The sequence below is a fragment of the Cyclopterus lumpus genome, chromosome 6, assembly GCF_009769545.1.
Source record: "Cyclopterus lumpus isolate fCycLum1 chromosome 6, fCycLum1.pri, whole genome shotgun sequence".
Taxonomy (NCBI): Eukaryota; Metazoa; Chordata; class Actinopteri; order Perciformes; family Cyclopteridae; genus Cyclopterus; species Cyclopterus lumpus.
In genome coordinates this window covers 9972625-9994818 of record NC_046971.1, presented here as the reverse complement: position 1 = coordinate 9994818, position 22194 = coordinate 9972625, and the positions used below count along the sequence as shown (strand labels likewise).

Here is a 22194-nt window from a genome sequence, read left to right as displayed (position 1 = left end):
TCTCATTTTGTTTCTACTGTTTATTTTCTAACATACAGTTACTTCTCTATTACTTATATTACTACTCTATATATACTCTATTACTCTAAACAAAGCCCATCTAATTAGATTACCAGCATCATGACAACAGAGCAATTACCTATTCATGTGTTTGGGGTTGTGTCCGCTTCATTATGATTTATTTACAAAACAGTGTCATTCCAATTTACTATTCACGACAATCCAATTTGATTTAGGCATGGGTCTGTCAGTCGGATCAGATTACATGGGCACGCAGAAAAAAATGGAAATCCATTTAATCAAAGTGTATCGAAGGATTGAATTTCTCGGACTGACTTGCTGAATGCAGTCCAGAAATGTCACATTGAGGCAACACAAAGCGGCGCGAGGAAGGAGGCACTGCCAGCAGGATCAAACTTCCCTCCCATCAGCAGCAGCAGCAGCAGCAGCGCGAGTGTATGTGTGTATGTGTGTGTGTGTGTGTGTGTGTGTGTGTGTGTGTGTGTGTGTGTGTGTGTGTGTGTGTGTGTGTGTGCGTGTGTGTGTGTGAGTGCAGATCCTTGTGCAAATGCTCAGCGGTCCACATTGGTTCAGTGTTTTGGAGCCTAACCTGTGGGTCGGTGCACTGCGGTGAAAAGCATGAAAACTGGGATCCAGCAGCTCTCAGGAAGAGTGAGAGGAAGGTGCGCACTAACGAGCTGAACCCCAGGGCGAGGACAGGTAATGAGCTTTTTACTGCTTTAATGTTGCCGAATGTTGTTTGAATGCCTTGATGTATAATCTGTTTTTGGTTGGGGGGGGTGTAACTTTTATAGCCATTGCTCTTCTCACTGGGGGTTGTGCCCTTTGAACAATTTAATATTCTATTTTTAGAAGTTGGGGCTCAGTTCAGTCTTACTTCTTGACAGTGAAAAAGCTGTTAATTCTTGCTTTTTTAGATTTGACTTAATTCAATGCATAATTTTTTTTACACAGGATGACATTTTTGGTTCAGTTGCAGCTTTCAGTCATTTCATTGGTCTTAATTTGTGGGTGCTCAGCTGGAGTTCAGCCATAACTCATTAGGCGCCCTCCCTTGATCCTATTTTCCAGAGTGTTGAAATGTCTGTTGTGGCTATTTGTGACAGTTGTAAAGGAGGAGGCAGCTTTAAAATTGGATAAAAGTTGTAAAAAAAATGTGCTGCAGTGTTTTTAAGAGGCCGATGTAACAGTCCAGAACCAATTTATTGCACTAAATTCAGAAATAACAACAAAAGATCTGTGTGGTGCAAGAATAAGTGTGCTATGCAGACATGTTGTCTGTCCTAAATGCAGTTTGATTGTAGTGAAAAGTGAAACAACAAATGCAGGCCTAGGCTGCCTGTTACATTTTTTTAATGATTTAGTCTGGAATAAATCAAAGCAAGATTGCAGCTCAGGATTTATGACACCATGTGGTCAAATGAGAACTGTTTTATTGGAATGTGTGATATGATAATAAACAAGCTTTGTGCTGTTGGCTTATTGTATTGTTGATGTTGCTTTTGTTGATATTATCTGCTGGAGATTTCATACTTAACTGACCACAGTTGATGATACAATCTGATACCGGAATGTTAGTCAGTATTCAATTCAATTCAATTCAATTCAGTTTATTTTGTATAGCCCAATATCACAAATTACAAATTTGCCTCAGAGGGCTTTACAATCTGTACACATACGACATCCCTGTCCCAGGACCTCACATCGAATCAGGAAAAACTCCCCAAAAATAACCTTTGACAGGGAAAAAAGGGAAGAAACCTTCAGGAGAGCAACAGAGGAGGATCCCTCACCCCGGATGGACAGAAGCAATAGATGTCATGTGTACAGAATGAACAGCATTTACAAAGTTACATAAACACATTACATGAATATGACAATGTATGAATGGAACTCCAATCCATGAAACAGAAGGAGGTAGAGAGGAGGCGCATCAGCAGGGCCAACGCAGGAGGCCGGCTCACCAGTTCCAATGGACCCTATAAGATGTGAAGTCACAACGACTCTGGGGAGGAAGCAGAGTTAATAAGGTGCAATGGAGAAATGTAAATTCATCCATAAGGAGAGAGAGAAGAGGAGATAGGTGCTCAGTGTATCCTAAAACATCCCCCAGCAGCCTATAAGCCTATAGCAGCATATCAAGGGGCTCGACCAGGGCAAACCTGATTCAGCCCTAACTATAAGCACTATCAAACAGGAAAGTCTTAAGTCTATTCTTGAATGAGGTGACTGTGTCTGCCTCCCGGACTGAAGTATTGACTAACAACACACTCAGTAAGTAGAAACATGCTTTCCTTGTTTAAAAGGACAAATCAGTCTCCAGATCGTGGAGAAAAGCATGATGGGCTTTGAGGGTTATGAGGACAGAGCCACTCTTGTTTTTTTCTAATTCATATGATTCAGTAGTCAACATTCCCTTCCATATGCACTTCCTGGAGCAATCTGTAGCTAACAGGTTATGATGGCTTTACTAAAAACATGAGGCTTTTCTAGACTGAGAAAAAAAATTATAAGATGTATTTTTTTCTGATTCTGAACTTAAGTCTACTGTCAGATTCTGAATCTGATTATGAAAAATAACTTGAAGTAGCAAGTTGAGCAGATGGTACATGCTACATGAAGCTAGCAGAGTGGTGGCCTGCAGAGGGACAGGTCCGGCTACATTAGAGGAAATCAGGTATGTTTAACAACACCTCAATGTCTCTTTAGGAACTTAAGTAAACCCAGTATGATGTTTATTCATGATCCTTTTGAGAACAATACAGCATTTGAATTAATTATATTGTTCATTGACAGATATTTACCCAGAATTATTTATGTGGCTTAAGAATCACAGGAGAAAGTCGGATACATGGTTTTCATTTGGCAGTGATGAAAATACACAGAATATAAAAAACGAGTGAAAGATATTTAAGATACATCTTCACTGTGCTATGTTACCCATTAATATGTCAAATACCAATATTTTTATTGACACCAGTGAATGGTGCTTGTGCTGTGAGACATGAGAAGTTGTGCCTGTGCCCTTGTTCTGTCTGTCGTCTTGCACCACAGTGGACGTGTGAATGTAGCACCTGTGTGTGAGTGCTGAGCTCCAGAGTTTAGTGTGTGTAAGCAACATGGAGCGCTTGTCTTCAGGAAGATAAGATGACCTTGGTCGGACATGAAGGTCCTGATGTCCAGCGTGGCACCACAGTGTGATGTGGTTACAGCCAACTTCAGGGGGACCTTGAAATGTTACAACGCTTTAAAGGTCAGATTCCTCACATTGTGTTACACTCCCTCGGTATTCAGAAGACATTTTCAGCCATCACAGACTATGAACTAATTGTTCATTGAAGTTTCCCAACATTGTTTGAATGAGCTCTTCTTGTAATTTGCATCAACTATCCTGTTGCTATTTGCTTATACCGTGCACGATGTTCCTGCTTGTGTCCAAGCTGGAGGCAGAACTTTTTTAGATATCACAACTTGCTGTCATTACAAGGAGGGGATTGTTCTGAGCCCACTTTCTGTTTCGTTAATGAAGCCTGAAAGAAGAATTTAGTGACGACAAAGAAACAGAAACGGTGGAGCGAAACACATCAATCCTCATCAGTCATCTATGTTGTTAAGTTATTTGTAACAATAGCAAACTTAAGCTGTCCATGTCAGCTTGTGTATTGACCTCTGGTGCATTACAAAGCACCTTCTAAAATAACCCAAATTTGAAACAATCCTGAAAGAGTCTTTGTTCATTTTATTCCGTTTCTTTCTTCATAATTCTTAACATGATGTCGGCACATTCTCTCTTTCCATGTCATCTCTTACATCTGGTGCCCAGTTGTTTTGTCAGTTACTCACTTGCCATCCAATAATGGAGAGTGACACTGGTTGGAAATGTGAACATATTTTGACATATTAGCTCAGACAGTGAACGCCTGGCACACCGTAGCACCAGACTGTGAGAAATGTCTCATTTACTCATTGACTTCCCTTTGCGAGCAGTGAGTAGTTGTTAAAATGTCGCTCTGAATATTGATGTCAAATCCAATCCCTCCATCAGGCTGCAATGTAAGGCCTGCTTCAGTGTCGGCTCGATTGGATTGATTTAGACTCTACGATAGACTGTATCTGTCATGTGAAGGAGCTCTTTGTTTGTAGCTGTTTGTTGAATAGCAGTCCTACTGTATGTGTCTGGCTGGCATACAAGTGTCTGTTGTCCAGTGAGGAGGTGGACAGGAACCCTGCTGTCTCATATCATGAGTGGACTGAAAAACAAACCCAGGTTTCGGCCGAGTAGACAAAAGCCCTCTGATCCCTCTTCTCTTGTCTTCATTTGATCGTCCTCCTCTAGGGCCTGGATGACAGCTGTTATTGAAGAATATTGTCATGATAATTTAGATTTAGAAAACTTTTTTCAGAAGGTCTTTATTTCCGTGAGTGATCTGCAGATGAATGGATCGTTAATGGAAATAATTGTAAATTGTAGACTTGATGTAGATCTGGAAATAGATTACCATGAAAGCATTTAGGTATACAGCATACACAGAAGCACATATTGTATGCAAACGTTATACACACATACAGTACATGCATACACATGGTACATAACCCAACATGTGTATGCGCAGCACCTTTCCATATTCCAATATCCAAACCGCCCTGTCGCAGAGGCAGGAGCACAGCTGACATTGGGCAATTTAGAGTCTCCAGTTAACCTGAGCCTTTGGAGTCTTTGGACTGTGGGAGAAAGCCGGAGAACCCGGAGGGAACCCACGCTGACACGGGGAGAACATGCTCCACACAGAAGGACCGCCCGGGATCGGGAATCAAACCCGGGCCCCTCTTGCTGTGAGGTGACAGTGCTAGCCACTCCACCCCAATGCAGCTACACCTGTTTAAAGTAATTCTATAACCAACACAAGAAGAGTAGCTGAAAAATGTAGCTGAATCAACACTTCAACAATTTTTAAACAAAAAAAAGAACATTATAAGCTTCATATATGAGGTATTGATTGCACAGCTCCATATTGATTTTCTAGACTTTACATATAGACATGTCTGAAGTTCCCTTTGTCTGCATCATCTTTGTGTGTCCTGTCCTCCTGTCCTTCCTCAGGCCGTCAAAAGGGAACCATGTGCAGCTTCCTGAGCCCCAAACCGCCCAGTGGCCCCGGCCTCACAGATATGCAGCAGTATCACCAGTGGCTGACCAGTCGACATGAAGCCAGCCTGCTGCCCATGAAGGAAGACCTGGCCTTGTGGCTCACTAATATTCTCGGTAGGAAACACTCATAATCAACACATTTGACTTACTTATAATAATAAAGGTATTGTCATAAAGAAGTTGTATAGAAAGAATGTCTTTCAATACATTTCCATATTGTGCCTCAGTTATTCATTTCCCACAAATCTAGTTTTTTTTGCTGACAAATACAAAGTTCTGTCGCTGATTTATTCAAAACACTGTCCTAGAAACAGCTTGGCTTTGAATTTCCTAACCTTCAGCAGTAATTGAACTGGTGTTGCTGATGCAAACACCTCCGCAGTGGACTGGAATCAATCTGAACCTCATTACAAACTATTTTAAAGGCACTTGAATGTGTGAACCAGTTCCCTGTTCACCCTCCCATGGATTTTCCTTAATTGAATAATGGCCGTCATTACGAGTTCCCAAATGATGCGCAGCCAGTAGTGGACAATGAGCAGCAGAGGGAACATCACCAGATGCTTTGTACAAGGTTGCTATTGCATAATAAATCACCCTTTGTAGTGTCACAAAAGATCTGAATTTGAATTTAGAGACTCAAATTGAACTGAATGTGTATGCAGAAAGTTAAGTTTCATGTTTACACATAATAGTCTCAGTATGGTTTATAATAGGAAAAAGACAATATGCAGGTTTTACCCACCAGTATCCACGTAAAAATGTACTTACAAATCCTCCTCCAACAGAGTTGATGACAATGTAGGAATTCAATTGTAAGAAGTTCTAAAATCCTTAACTCTATAGTATTTTATATATCAGCATTTTGAGTTTTGTTAAAGAGTGTATATAGTCTTTAAGAAGTGAGGCAATCTGCTGATGCACCTCAGTATTTGAAATTTTTCTTCAAAATTTATTTTGAAATATTTATATATTCAGCCATATTATATATGAGTATTCCACTCATGTCAGGAGTTACTCTATGGTACATCCTACAGACTGTAAACAGTCCAACAATAATTTCTCAAATCAACTGGAAGCCGGTTAAGTTTCTGAAACTGACTTTAATACCTCCATTGTAATCTCTGGCAGTCTGTGTGTTTGCGCTGGAACCAGCTGAGCTAGAAACCTCTGGTCTGCTGTAGTGAGGGATCAAGAACAAAAAAGACTTCAGAAGCATGAGCATCCACACGTTGGCAGTAAATGTTGAACCCGTTTGTTGGTTTTAACCGTGTGCCGTGTTCAGCCCCGTAAACTTCTATGAAAGAAGGCGCTGATATGCTGAGCAGGGTTACAGTTTCAGGTGGGAGGAGTGATGCGGCATAACGAGTCCACTGATTGAGTGGGAGGCGGTTGCTTAGTTATACTGATGAGTCATATTGCTGTTGTGATTGGGGGTTGAATTAACTGAGCAATTTATGGGAGTGAGTATTTGAGTTGAACTGTTTCTTTCAGTCCTCTGGAATATATTTTCCTCACACAGGGATCGAGGGAGAGTCTGAGCGTATACGACGGGAGCTCACTGAGTATTTCTCAAGATTTCAATCTTTTCTGGGCTCAATTACAACATTTGGAACTCATTAAACGTCAAACCCCCAAGACCCCTCCTATAAGAAAAAGGAAAGGGATTAAAAAAAGAAAAGATCTCTCCCGTTTCTTTCCATAGACACCCCCCTGCCACCACCTCCTATTTTGCAATGATCTAACTATGAAGGAATGGTCCTCTGGAAGTCAGTCAACTGGACACCACATGTTGATCACCAATCTACCTCTGCAACTGTGCAGGATAATGAGGCATAATGTGCACAATTAGATGCCCCCTTTTCATGTGATCTTGTCTTTGCCTCCACGGTGTACTACCAGAAAGCCCCCCGCCAGATTCCCCCAACTCGTGTTGTAATATGTGAATATTTGGCTTCTGCAGAGCTGCCTTTATAAACCCAGCAGCACCAGCCAAGCTCAATCAGCCAGGCGGTTTCTTGAAGTCAATAACATTGCATCAGGTTCGGCTTCAACTGGGAATGGATGGAGAATAAATTGTATTTCCTTATGGTGCACATATATTAAAAAATGAGCATTTGCATGTTGAATTTACTGCTGGGTTCTCTGCTTTCTTTATGTGTCCCCTGGTCAGGTCTGGAAATCACCGCTGAGAGTTTCATGGATCGCTTAGACAATGGCTTCCTATTGTGCCAGCTGGCTGAGACACTACAGGAGAAGTTCAGGCAAAATGATAGAGACATGCCTGTCTGTGCCAACAACAAGGTACAGAGAAACCTGAGGATTACAGTAATGTGGCATGATAATGTTTACAGTCAAAAATACTATTCTGGGAACCTTAAAGTATTCAAAGATTCGGTAGATAATTGATTCTGAGATGATTCTATGATCAACTATTTGTTTAGAAAATAGTGTGAAATCCAGACTAAATATGACTAAATATGACATTTAATATCAGTTTTCTGCATTGCCACATTCATTATCCCTTGAAATTCCCGTTATTTCTGCAAAGGTTATTGGGACAAAACAGCTTGAAGACAACAGTAGTGAAGCTGCATTGAGTCTTGCTGAGACAGGAAACAGATGGTATCAGGTTTCCATCAATTAGATCAATAAAAGCTACACTGATAGAGTTCCTCCCATCTCAAAGAAACATTGGCATCATAACCTTTGAAGAGTAACACAGAGAGAGCCTCCAGAATGATATTTGATCCATCCTTGTTGATTGGTTTTGTCGGCTCAGCAGCGACTATGAATCTCAACTTTTCAAGGAGCTCCATAATTTCAGAAAGCAGTGCACAAAGGCTGGGATGGGGGATGGGGGCCTGCAGCCTTCAGCAGGGCAAAAAAGAAAAAAAATAAGGCTGGCAAGACACATTAACTGATGGGGCCCCACATCCCCTGCGAAAATTGGCAGAGCTATGTTAAATGTTCATTTCTTGTGAACCTTAAGTGAGGCTTTAATGAATTTTAAAAGATTTAATGGCAACCTTGCAAGTCATAATCGTATATTTCACTGGATCACTGCTCAAAACATACCGGGTGCAAATCTTTACTTTGGAGCAGCTTCAGAGCTGCTGCAAGAAGGTTCGATGTCTTTAGCTGATAGACATGTTGTTTGTGTCTTTCCACGTGTGCCCAGTTTTATAGAAGTTCCATAGAAACATCCTACAGTGTTGAGCACATGTGCATTTACTTTACTTTCTTAAAGTTTTCTTGATCAGCCTTCAAACCTAAAATGTGACTTCACAAGAGTTTAAAAATAAAATTAAAACTGTCTCCGTCTCCATTGCTGAATATGACAAACGCCTTATCTTGCAGACATGAATGCATACTATCTGTACTTTCTATTGGTGCCTATGCTTCTGTCTAGTGCTCAGTGGGATTATATATCTCTAATGGAGGGAAACACTGATTACTTTCTGTTCAGAGGAAATAAAGCAAACGACTCCTGTGTTGGCTCTGCAGTGAGAGTTGTTGATGTTTGCACTAAGGCATTACTGTGCTGATGACGGGGAGTCTCCTGATCTCAGTGTGAGTGGAGCAGCACAGATGTGAGGAAATACTTGAGGTCGGTGACCGTGGGACAGCAGAGGATCCACTGAAACAGTCTATTGATCATGTTGAGTCTTCCTGAGGCTGATAGGAGTCCCGGGAAAGAGAGAGAGTGGTCGACCCTGACCCACCACTCTTAAATCAAACAACAACAAAGTTGCCCTATGATGTGTTCAGCATTCGCCTGATACAATGTACGTCATCTTATGTAATTTGCAGTTTATGTCTCAAACAATTGTTGCTTTGCTTATCATGGCTTAATGTAATAAGCTGTAATTGTTTACTGTTGCATTTGACCACTTTAAAGGGTCCATCTGCTTAAAAACTCATTACAAGTTATGGGTGGAGTGGGACTCAATGATTCCAGCAGAGAAAAACAATAAATCCCTTTGTAGATGCTGTCTCTTGCTCATCTTGCCACATGTTTACATCAATACAAACTGCAGATGACTTTTCCTTATCATATAACTGTGCTGTGCCAGGTTCAATATCACCACTTTGTTAACTGTTAAAATTATTACCACGCTAACAACAGTTTAAGAAAACGTTTAGCATTTTGGAAAATACGGTCATTTACAAACCTCTCCCGTATCTGTCCATTAAATGTAAAACCACACTCATCATTAGTCAGATTTATTTCGCTAAAAAAATAGAAACAGGGAAACAGCCCGGCTCTGTCCAAAGGTAATGAAATCTGCCACCTCTAAAGTTCACTAATAACCCTTTATTGTATATGTACAACATACCTGGCGATGAGGACATGTGCAAAAAGATTACATTTTAAATGTTTTTTTGGTCTTGGTTAAGACTAGTTGCCAGGCAACCAGCAGAGACTCCAGGAAGTAACTGTGCTGGAAATAGTTTGACACATAACCCCCCCCCCCAAGCTTTAGAGGAGCTTGGAGGGGGATTTCTAAACCTTGAACAGAACCAAGCTAGCTGTTTCCCCTTGTTTCCAGTCTTTATGTTGAGCTAAAATAACTGTCTGCAGTCGTATAATCTCCACAACTAACTCTCTACAAAAAAGCAAATAGGCATATTTCCCAAAATGTAGAACTATTCCTTGAAAGTGTGCATGTACAGCCATGAAGGTAGATAGACATAAATACTGTAACATCTTCCTGGTTGAAAGAAAATGATGGGATTTTCTTACTCAAAGCTTTTTCGTTCCTGTTCCTCTAAACATAATGTCTTCCAAAAGTTCTGCGCCTTCTGTACAATTATTAGATATGTGAAGGTGCAGCGCAGCGCCACAGAAGTAGCACCATGTCATTCTGATTGTTGGATCAAACAAAACTGGCAATGTGGTCGACATTATTTCTTCAGGAATGCAAAGTAATTCAACAACAGAAAGGATCCCAGAAAAAGTCAAAAGGAGAGCCTGGAAAGAAAAGAAAAATACCCTCAAAAGCCTGCATATTTCCAGCATGAGCTCATTGCACCTTTCTCATAGCACAGACACACATATCCTGTATAAAACCACAGCGAGGCGCATAAATCTCCCCAAACAGACCGTGTGGGGGCTGGAACCTTTAAGCATGTCATTTGATCCCAAATCATAGAAGGCCTGGTAAAGTAGCTCCGTTTTCTAACCCGCCATCTACCAAATTGATCTTTGTTGAAAAAAGTCCTTGATCCTGAGCCGAAAGCAGCAGATGGAGAAGAAATCAGTGCCGATAAAACAGTGTGTGGCTCTATGTTTTGGTGGAAACTCTGGGGGTTTGCTGGACAAGTCACCCTGGGAGAAGTTTGTTTTTGCTTTGTCAAACACAGAATAGAAGTTCATGTTCAGTTATGTGTCTAAGCACTGTTTATCAATCCAATTCTCTTCATTCCAGGTTCATTTGTGTGTCGCGTACATGAAGACGCGACACACTTTAAAAAACAACTAACCCCTCCATGTCTCTAGCAGAGTATTCCCAATCGGAGGATACCATGTCGACAGAGCGCTCCCTCCGGGTCCTTTTTTGCACGAGACAATACAGCTAACTTCCTGGCCTGGTGTCGTAAGGTCGGAGTTGGAGAAACATGTCTGTTTGAGTCAGAGGATTTAGGTGAGCGTACTCTTTTTTTTCTGCCATAAACATCAGAACACTAGAGCCTCTAAATGTTGGGGATTCTATAAACAGGCTTCAGCTACAACACAGCCAACCTTTGGCTCTCACTGGCACCGGCAGGGCATTGGCCTCAGGTTTCTATCTCCTGTGAATGGCGTGATTGTGCAGCTACAGAGTATCATGCAGATTGGACTGCTTCTCTCTCACCTCCCCGCCCCTGAAGCTCAGTAGGACTCACATCTCCAGGCTTCTCTTCAACTCCTTTGACATTCACACCACGCTCACGAGGGCAGCAGTCTGCTGGGAGCAGCTCTACCTGACGATGAGGACGCGTGCATCTCGGAGACAATGCTCAAGCACAAAATGTCTGGTCGTAAAACAAAGGGAGCACAGACAGAAGGGTGTGAGTTAGAGAGAAAGTAGGCCAACGCTATGCAAATGTTTTCCTCAGCACAGAGTGGGGACATTCTGCTCTCTTCCTCCTTCACACACTCACCGTGTTATCCACATCCCTTTAATCTATTGCAAGGATTCTTGGTGCATTATGTCACTGGAATATGCTCGCAGTTAAGATAGGCCTGGACTGAAATATTATCCTTACAATTGGATATACCGTATGTGACCCTGCCAGTAAGAGAAATACAGAGAATACAGAGTACATTCCTGTAATTTCTGTCTAATGGATGCTCGACCATCGCCAAGCAATTTCAACTATGCAAATCATTTCTGACGGCCAAGTCACTAACACACCAACACACCAACACTTGTAATTGTGAAATAAAATGTCGTGAACATACTTTAGAAATCACCTTTCTTTCTTTATTTCATTCTTTCATTCTTTCTTTCTCTTTCTTCTGTTATTTCTCTGGATGGATTTATCAGTTCAGCCGTAGATGAAACAACAACAGGTTTGCTATCATGCAGTGGATATGTTGTCTTTAATGCATGGTGTGGTGTGTCACATGTATGCACATCTTGTCTCACTGTCTGCTCATATATTCAGTGAGGTTAGAATAAACACCTCAAGCCTAATATAGAAACATCAAGTCTGAACAATATACTCATTTGGGACCATTGGGGTTGGAGATGAGGGGAACATTTGAATGCATGAAGGTCATGAGCTCATTTTAATGTTCATCTTCCCATCACACAGCCACTCATTTTCACTCGGTGCCTTTTTTCCAGATACCATTTAATGTCTATTAACTGAATGCTAAAACTTAATCTCTTCCTGTAGTTCTTCATAAGCAGCCGCGAGAAGTGTGCCTCTGTCTTTTAGAGTTGGGACGGATAGCTTCACGGTATGGACATGCTTTTTATGTAATCTGTAATATGTATATTTTAGTTGATACATGACTATTTCCCCATATGCTTCTCCAGATTATTCTTTATCTTAATTCTACATTTTTGGAATGACACTATTGTTTGTTACCTTGGTCTAGATACAACGTGGAGCCTCCCGGCCTTATAAAACTGGAGAAAGAGATTGAACAAGAAGAGAAATCACCTCCACCACCTCCATCACCTGTATCCCCAGCTCAGCCCCTTCCACCATCTCCTTCTTTATCTCCTTCCCCGTCTCCGACTCCTACCAAAGTCAGTTCCAGCAAGAAAAGTACCGGGAAGCTGTTGGACGATGCTGTAAGTTAGCAGCAACCCCTGCTTCTACTTTTCATATCAGGAGGGAAATGTCTTTATAATACTTGTGTGTTTTACAGGTAAGACACATCGCTGATGATCCCCCCTGCAGATGTTTGAACAAATTCTGCGTCGAAAGACAATCACAGGGTCGATACCGTGTTGGGGAGAAGATGCTTTTTATCCGGGTAAGATTTTTCATAATAAGGAGATGTTTCAAATTTGTTTTTATTTCCCCACAGTGATGGAAAAAGTATCCAAATCCTATAGTTAAACGCAAGAATACCATATGAGAAATTAAGATTACAACTCTCGGTTTCATATTAGCAGTGTCTTATGTGCTTGAATTCAATTTTGAGGTATACAGACTTGAGGACCTCCATTTTGTGCTTCTTGTACTTCACTATGTTTTAGAGGCTAAATTGTACTTTTTATTCCACTACATTCATTTTAAAGCTATTGCTATTGATTTAGATTCATCATTTAGAAATATCTATTAACAATAAGTGATAACAATAAGGTTATTGTTGCACTGCAGTGCAAACCCCTTTCTGGGCATACAGCATATGGCAGTATGTGTCTGGAGAGCCCGACTTTGCTGTGAGGTCTCATTTACTGCTAGTGGTATTTCGACAATGCCCGTCTTCAGCCAAACATAATGTGGCTCACTGGCTATTAAGGGGAAATAACACCCACACATTTCCATATGATCTAAGGCTAATGCTTGAAAAATATTTGACCAAGCTTTACTGCCCGTTAATTACGTCTTATAGTCACACTGAATCTATCAGCCCAGGAAATATTACTAGACTCTCTCTGAATGGAGGAATAAAAGATACTGGAGGAGGATAAATAGAGGCTAATACATATTAGAGAAGTAGCATTGGTCCCCTTGGGATTCTGGTTACTTGGCAACCCACAACCAGAATTCACACCTCTAAGAATGTGATTCATGCCAATGGTATGTTCGGGTGTGGAGATGTTCAAAAGAGGGTTTACTCTTGGACGTCCTCTGCTGTCAGCTCATTATACTGCAACTACTACTGTCCAATATTAAACACATCTCAGTCATTGTAGGTTGTGGATGAACACAAGCTATTTTTAATAGTGAGGACCATAAGACTCTAATTTCCTGCTCGAATAACATGTGGGAATCTGAATATGTATCATCATTTGATGCTGTTCTGATGCTTCAGTCTTCATTGTGTTGCTGAGCAACCAAGGACAGATGGGGAGAAGCTCACAATGTTGGACCAATGCAGGATGCTGCACAGTATTTAATCTACACCACCATACATGTCTGTTCAAGTCAATTTTATTAATTTAGACTAAAACCACAACACACAAATTTGCATTAAAGGGCTGTATGTATTCCTTGTAAATATATATATATATATATATTTTTTAAATGTTGTGTTTATTTAGTGTTTTTATTTTTTATTTGTACATATATGTTATTTTATTGTTTTATTCTATTCTAATTCAAAATATGTGTTTATATATTGTCTGTGTGCGTAGTGTGGAGGAGGACTACAAGTGCAATTCATTGTACAATCCTGCATTGCATGTTGACAATAGAGCTGAACCTTGAGCCTGTTCAATTTGTACAGCATTCTACTCCCTCTATGAACAGACGCTTGATTTGGATAAAGAAATAAATCCCCCCCAAAAAAATCTTTAATGGGGGCAAAAGAGGAGATATCCCTCTTCCAGGACGGACTCATGCACTAAATATGCACAGAGTATTTAGAATTAATAAAGCTAAAGTTACACATATTTATGATTATGCGTTATCACGTGTACTCACAGTTAAAGTATATGAGATACATTGTTTGATCAGACCAAAGCGAGTGTGAAACTTCTATTCATTTGTCTCTCAGCCAGCACTCTTTTCACAGTCAAAACACTTTAATTAAAATTCATCAGAGGTTTTTACCCTGCGGCAGCTGCTTCCACTGAGAAGGCATGAGGACAGTAAGATCAAGTCACTGTAGGCAGTGAGGACAACAGTGGCATGCAGCCCAAATAGGAGTGTACACCACAATTATCCGTACATGACTGAGAGACTGACCTTGTCTGCTCCTGGAATAAATGAGGTGGTTGTCGGCTCGACAAGGAGGCAGAGTAACATCACAGTGTTTGTGAGAAGTGCAGTCCAAGCTCAGCCCCGGGCCCCTGTCCTTCTCTGGGCTGCAGAGGAGGGAATGAGCTTGAGCAAGGGCCTTGTCCCAAAGCAGCCTGATTGAAACCCCTCTGCATCACACAGGTCCATTAAATCCACAGTCACATAGCCTGAAGGCCTGGTGCTGGTGATTGGAGGCACTGCCCCACCAGTGCCCTCATGATTGATTCTTCTAAGAGGCTTATAAATGTTGCATGTTACGCTGCCTAGAGGGCAGAAAGCCTCATATCTGGCCAGAGCGAGGGGGCAATCTCATAAGGGAGCTTACCCTTTTTTATCAAACAATTTAGTTTGGCATTTGATGGATAATTCTCCTACTGTTTGTGTTTTTATAGTCTTGCTAATAAGCTGTGCATGTACTATATCATCTGAGAGGGGAACTCGGTAAACAAGCTTGTTTTACTAGAGGTGTAATGTTGTGTTAATGAGGCAAGAGGGTGATAAGGCTCCATGGTGATGCTGACATGTTTTATGTGCACAGCCTCTGGGGAATGCGAGTCTGAGCATCCAATACATCAGAGCCTTTTATATCTTCTTCTCTCTATTGAAATGGCTGATGTTGCCATGGTACCCAACCTTGAGAATGTGTGGCAGGTGGCATAATTTTGAAGCAAATGTTGTAGATTGAACGATAACAAAATACTCCATTTCATTTCTTGGTTCAGCAGATTGTATTCTGTATTTTTAGGTTTTGTGTTTACCAGTGATGAAATAGCCACCGTGTGAATATTTTTTAGCCTTGCTAAAGGATTCCTTGACTAAGGATGGCAATGTCAGTCCTCCATTTTGGTCAAGACTAAAATATCTCAACAACTATTTCATGGACTGCCATGAAATTTAGTTCCGACATTCATGGTCCCCAGAGGATGAATCCTACTGACCCTCTTACTTCTGACATTCTTGAATGAAGAGTGCCTTACAAATAGAATGCATTATTATTATTATTACTTCTTCTCTCCTGCCCCCATGAGGTTGACAATATTGTTTCTGAAGTATTTGACAACTATTTGATTGATTGCAACTATTAGGTCATCTGACATCAAAGCCATACTTAACTGTTCCTCCAACTTCTGCCTGAGAACCAAAGACTCAATGAAAGAAGGGCTCAGTAACCCCGTTTTACGCTCTCCTTTGATACAGTGACATTATAATATTATTTCTCTCTGCAGATGCTGCACAACAGGCATGTGATGGTGCGTGTTGGTGGAGGCTGGGAGACGTTTGAGAGCTACATGCTGAAACACGACCCATGCCGCATGCTCCAAGTGTCCCGGGTGGAGGGCAAGGTGTCCCCGATCAGCAGCAAGTCCCCCAACATCAAGGACCTCTCCCATGACAGCTACCTGGTCGTGGCAGCCCACTACCGCAGCAAGAAGTGAAGACATGAGACTGCAACGTGCCATTCATATCAGGATGGCTTGTTATATAACATATCCCTGTTGTTATTCGAAATATGGCGACAGACGCAAAGGCCTTCGTGGAGAGAAGATAATTCAGCCAAATGGATGTTTGTGAGCAGAATAAGCCTGGAGTCACACTAGTGGGCCCTTAATAATGTGCTTTATTTTACAGTCATTACTAAATTATTAAAATGACGTAGATCTGGCTTATTTTCTTAGTGGTGGAGGTTTCACAACCTTTTCTTTGGCAAACTGGCAGGTAGACATTTTCCACAAAGGAAATCCCCCACCCCCTTTTTTTTTTCTTAATTTGTCATTCGGCTGATATTTGTTAACCTATAGCTGCCTTATGAGATACACGGGTGACTTTAGTGGGCAGCATACTCAAGTTGCAAATTTATCTTTTACTCTGACATAAGAATACATGGAAACATTACTGTCCAAAGACATGTAATTAACAACATCTTTACATAATAGTCCACTGTATAAGTTGCTTGTAAAAACTGTCATTGGTCATAAAATGTTATGTCTTTTTTCTTCTTTGTTTTTTAAAGTTAAGCAATGCTTAAACTGTTAACATGTTTAATACCTATTCTATGAAATGCATTTTTATACTATAATCATTTTTTTAATAATTCTTCACTATTAAGATAACTGCTGTTATATCATTTATAATGTAAGAACATGGACAATAACCTGTACAATATGCAGTATGTAGTTAAACAGAACATCATTGATTTGTGATCAATACATTATAATAATAATTATATGAGGTTCTGCAATTCTTCAATTTGTTGCACGTTACTGATCTCTAGAGGTCGTGCAATATAAGTGTAATGTTTTACAATAGATTCACTACATTATTGTTCAATATATTCATTTGTCCAACTTTATCCCTGGAAAATAAAAACGTAGGTTTGACTTGAGATCATTATCTTTGCATGTGAATATAATTGGTGCAATTTGTTTTAGATTCTCAAAACTTTAATCTTCATAATTTGAAAGAACTACTTTGTAAATCCTTTTAAGCAGGACTAAGTATGTTCTCACTTAAAACACAAAGAAGGAGCTTTGGGAATTTAAACCCTTTACATTTTTGTAAATCTGAAAAAATTTAAGTCCACAACTAAATGTACATTTTTTATAGCAAGTATACATCTCAACCATTGTATGCTGCAAATTATATATATATATATATATATATATATATATATATATATATATATTCATATTCATTAATGAATTTACACAAGTAGCAGAAATGTGATTTATTGTAGCAAATGACATTGGTTAGATTTCCTGTTCTACAAAAAGGCGTAAGCACCGGAGGCATTTTAGGATCAAGTGAAGGCTGAAAGAAATGCACTTAGTAAATACTTCACTACATATTGTATACACTTCACTTTTCTCCTTCAGTTTCCATTACAGGTGACATGAATCTCTCCCAACATAAGAGCAAGCATGTTTTCTGTTCACCAAATGGAGACAAGCTGTGTGTGGAAATAGATGTTTAACAAAGCTTACTTTTGAAATATGGCAACACAAACACATTTCATTTCAATATAATTAAGCAGGCATCACATGAATGTTCTGCAAACATCACAATTCAAATGCAACAAACTCAAATTGTGCAGAGAAAAACCAAAAGAGGGCTCTATTAAAAGAAGTAATGACAAAGACGAGTGCACAGAGCAACACGCCGTGTGCACAAGGTCAATAACGGCGTCTCCTAGTGCAGCTCCTTTTCCTTTCTACTGGTTGGAGAATGTCTTTGTGTCGTTTTATATTATTCTGCAGTATTCTATTGCTACTGCATATTTTGTCAAGTATGTAGATTGTACTTCCTGACCGACTCACCAGATTAGTGATTAAATGACGTTGCACCGAGTACAAACATATTCTCATCACAATATACAACGAAGGACACATCAGGAACTAGCAAAGTGCATTACAAGTTCAATAAATACCTGCAAGTTATAGCACCGTTTGCACAAGTCTTTGTGTTGCCAACAAATGGAAAATAAAAGTGAAATGAGTGTTAGTGTATACTAATCACAGCATAAGCACACCTACATTTTTGTAAACATAAACTGTGTTTCACTTGTGAAATGTGTCATTTGCATAACTGATAAAAAGTAATGTGGCCAGGGTGAATTTACACATCCTCAACAATGAAAACCAAAAAGCAGTGTAGTGAAAAATCTGAAAAGCTTCATCTTACAAGTGTCTTATAAGTCTTATAAGTGTCTCCAGATGAGAATAATAATATTGTAAGACTGTCTAATCAATGTTCAAATGAAACACACAGTAGGATCTGTACTTGCTTCCAAATATTCGGTTTCATCCCCGACTTGTCCAAAAGGTCCAAACGACTTGTATAATTGGCAAAGATGGGGCAAGTCCTGCTGTTCTTTCTGTAATCACTTCAGATTGTTTTGCATACAAACTGTAGCTGTTTGTCTCATATCATAAATTAGGCCCAAAAAAATAATTAGAAAACTGGATAGCAATTTAAACATCTTTCAAGTCATCTTACTGCAATACTTCATGTTGAGTCAAGACTTTAGCCGTTACCATCTTGATTTTCAGCCCACCTGCCACTAGAAAACAAAGAGGGGGAAATCATCAGAACAATCTTCAATCTTCTTTAAGACAGTGTCAATCAATCAATCAATCATATAATAACCATCAACATAAGAATAGATGTCATCTTGAAAATGTGGTTAGTGTAATATTATGATGTCACTGCTTACTGAGTTTTAGATCAATTAAAGCTGAACAATATTTGATTGCTTTACACTGAAGGAATTTTTCTAATGAGGTAATAAGTCCAATATGCCTTGCTTTTGTTCTACGCATCGTTTAATTCTTATACTCAGCCAAATATTAAAAAACAGACTTCAACTTCTAACACCATCACATATATTTTTGTACCTGATGATTTAATATAACAAAACTGTATGTTGCATAACATCTTAACAGTGTGCTCAAAGATATGAATTTGCTCTGGACCTCATAAATGACATTCATCCTTCTTGACACAAAACTAACCTTCAACCCGCCGCCGCCACCACCAGACACCGAGGTGTTCATCTCCTGTTTTTCAATCTCTTCCTGTTTTTTCTTTTTCCTCTCGACAGCATCTGGATTTTTAACACCCCTGTATGTTGTCTGAAAAAGAGTTGACTATATGAAGAACCAACGGACACTGGCTTCATTGTTTTTATCGTGTGTGTGTGTGTGTATATATATATATATATATATATATATATATATATATATATATATATATATATATATATACATGCAATGGTTTCATTAAGTATTTTTTAGTCGTGTTTGTGTAAAAGGTAATAGCTTTTTTATTTTTTTTATTAAAACCGTTTTTAAATTGTTGTTGATATGTTTAAAAAACCCTCTTTAAAACATGCATTTTTCCACAAAGAACAAGGCAATCACAAGTAGCAAAGGGGCATTTAACTGCCAAATAAGGCCCTTTAGATAAATGATGGAGCAGCTAACTGAAACGTGGCTGTGGGTTAGAGCTCAGTGCTTTCATTTGCTGTAGTGAAAGTGTGAAATCCTCGGTGTGTGAGGAGATTTAAAAAAAGGTGAAAATAGTGACTTGTAGCAGAAACATGTGGTAGGTGAGCCATGAGCCAATCCAAAAGATTCACTCTGCCGAGAAAAGTTCTTATTCATGTATACTTACCGTGGCACAACTTTAGCGTGGCTCTTACGGCTTTGCAAGTGGCTTTTCTGTATAATAACAAATGTGGATCTGCCTTGAATGGAGTGTGAATATGACATTAAAGGCTCCAAAATTATAAATCACTAAGTTACCAAAACGGTAGGCACATTAAGCTAAAACCAATAAATCATATCTTTGTTAAAGTTATAATATTCAGTTTGTGAATACACCGTTTAAGAGAACTTTTGACCTTTCTTGTATATTTTGGAGGCTGTGGAGTGCTTTGCTGTTGAATTGCAAAGTGTTAAACTGAGACATGTTTACAATATTGGAGCCACTATCATCATGATATGATCCATAGAAGATCTGTTGTATTAAATTCACTTTCAGCTTGCTGTAACTAACAATATGACAACGAAGTGTATCAAAACCACTTGTAAATGAACCCACTTCTTTTTGTCTCTTCTCAGCGGCCTCAGCTAACTGTCGTCTCCTCATCTCCTGTAAAAAAAAAAAAACATAACATTAGGTGTAACGTGTAAGCTACAACTGTAAGTAGACCTAGCTAGGTTAGTGTATAGCGAGCTAACGCCAGCCAACTCAGTCGGGCCTCGAGCAGACTGGACACGCCGGTGTTTACAGCCGAGGCTAAATACCATCACCTAGTAGGGCCGTAGTAATTAATCACATTCACGTGGCGTTACATTAAATTAACCTGTACGTTTGGCATTATGACGTGCCTACTGACTCGGCTGGCAGTACACGTTTTTATTGTTTTTATTGAATCAACTTACTGGATCCGGAGTGACGACCACGTCGTCCGCTGCCCCACCAAGGCACGACAAGCACATCCCCATGCTGGAGGCGTTAGTCCGGGGCAGCAAAAGGCAACACGGGAAAGTGAGTTATCACGGTCTTTCTTGGTTGAGCGGGACCAGCTCACGCTACCTGACTAGCTGGTGAGCCCGTTTCAAATCGCGGGGCTGCTTGTTAAGGCAACTGAGGCAACAGCTTCTAGTCCAAGCGGCCGCTGTCGGGTCGTCCGGCATAGCAACGTTACCGTTAAGCTAACGGCTCCGATTGACGTTATCTCTCGGTAACGTCAGCATTCTAGCTAGCAGCTAGCACAAACTACCATGACAAGCCCCGTTGCTTCTTTTAGACACCCAATGAATTACTTCTCCTCGCACCTCTTGTTTAATCGCATCGGCGTTTGGAAAATATCAGTTTGAAAGTCAGACGTCAAAGCCAGATATGTTATCCCTCCGAGTTTGTTTTGGTCACAGTTCTACTGGTTGATTAATCTGCGAGGGTGCGTTCAAGAACTACGCACACACGGTTTTCTGATGACGTGCTTATAAACATCACCTTGTGTTTTCTTTCATGTCAGCGAATAAAGCCCAACGACACTTCTACTGCCTTTTTAATACTTAATACATCGTAAATGGTTGTGCCGAGGTCACATTTACAACACATGTGTTCACCTTTTTGCGTTAATAATGTGTTCATTGTAGGATCTTGAACGTAGCTCAGTGTGATCCGGTGACGCTCGGAGCTGGTATTCTGTTAGCTGGTCCAACAGCACCACCTTGTGGCGAAGAACAACTCCCATGTGATAATGACAATGTAATGCGTCTACATGCATCTACAACGTTCTGATGTTTGGTTTGCAGTTTACTCACGACAGGATCAATACAATGCAAAGGGAATCAGAATTGAGCGGGTTAATGACGTGTCCTGGTTTCCATTTAAAAGCCAATATTGGGCTGGATCAAAAGTAAGGAGAGAAAAGTGATCATGGGACTTCCAGCCGACAACACGAGGCGTCAATACAACAATACCACATTCTGAAGTGTAGCCTAATGCACCTTTATGGTAGCAGATTGTGCCAGTGTAAGCCATCACATTCAAGGCGAACCTGGCTCTCTGCTCTCCTGTTTACGTTCTCCATCGCGTAGTGTAGACTAATGAGAGCTGTGATGATTCTGCAGTTCCGTCTCTACTCTCCAATCAATAACTTAAGAGTTGTAATGTTGTACCCAGCTTAACCCGTCGACATGTTAAACTCCGGCCATCCATCTTCGCTGCTCCGCCCGGACTACTTCACAGCGCTAAGTGCTGCACTGTGGCAACGGCAGGTTCAGGAGCTTGCACAGCTTGTCAGGCTACAAGTTGTCATTCAGAAACCTTTTGATGGGGGATTTGAACTGAAGGCGCAAGCACGTGAGATGGAAGTCGAGGCTCTTGTCAGCTCCTCAGGTATGTTTGACTCACTTCTGAGTAGTTGACCAAGGAATCGCAGTAAAGCTGCAGCTATAGCTATAAAACTAAAATGAACACATGGCAACTTAATACATAATTTGAACTGTTATTAGGGTGTACTTGCATTTTTTTCTTCAATGTTTTATGTTATCAAGTGTTTATGTAGGCAACTTATTTAGAAGATAACAAAGATATAAATG

General features: G+C 40.2%; 2 protein-coding genes across 2 annotated transcripts; one reads left to right on the top strand and one right to left on the bottom strand.

Moving 5' to 3' along the window:
- Positions 1-694: 694 nt before the first annotated feature.
- LOC117732479 (growth arrest-specific protein 2) lies at positions 695-16259 on the top strand. The gene is made up of 8 exons (XM_034535448.1): positions 695-720; positions 5123-5284; positions 7344-7474; positions 10677-10818; positions 12059-12122; positions 12264-12462; positions 12540-12647; positions 15811-16259. Exons 2-8 carry the CDS (start codon positions 5140-5142, stop codon positions 16018-16020), a joined length of 999 nt encoding a protein of 332 aa, XP_034391339.1. The 5' UTR covers positions 695-720; positions 5123-5139; the 3' UTR covers positions 16021-16259.
- A 1035-nt stretch (positions 16260-17294) lies between these two features.
- svip (small VCP interacting protein) lies at positions 17295-21045 on the bottom strand. Its single transcript, XM_034535456.1, has 4 exons — positions 20527-21045; positions 20183-20233; positions 19093-19212; positions 17295-18641 (listed from the first exon to the last, which is right to left on the bottom strand). Exons 1-4 carry the CDS (start codon positions 20587-20589, stop codon positions 18627-18629), a joined length of 249 nt encoding a protein of 82 aa, XP_034391347.1. The 5' UTR covers positions 20590-21045; the 3' UTR covers positions 17295-18626.
- Positions 21046-22194: the final 1149 nt, after the last annotated feature.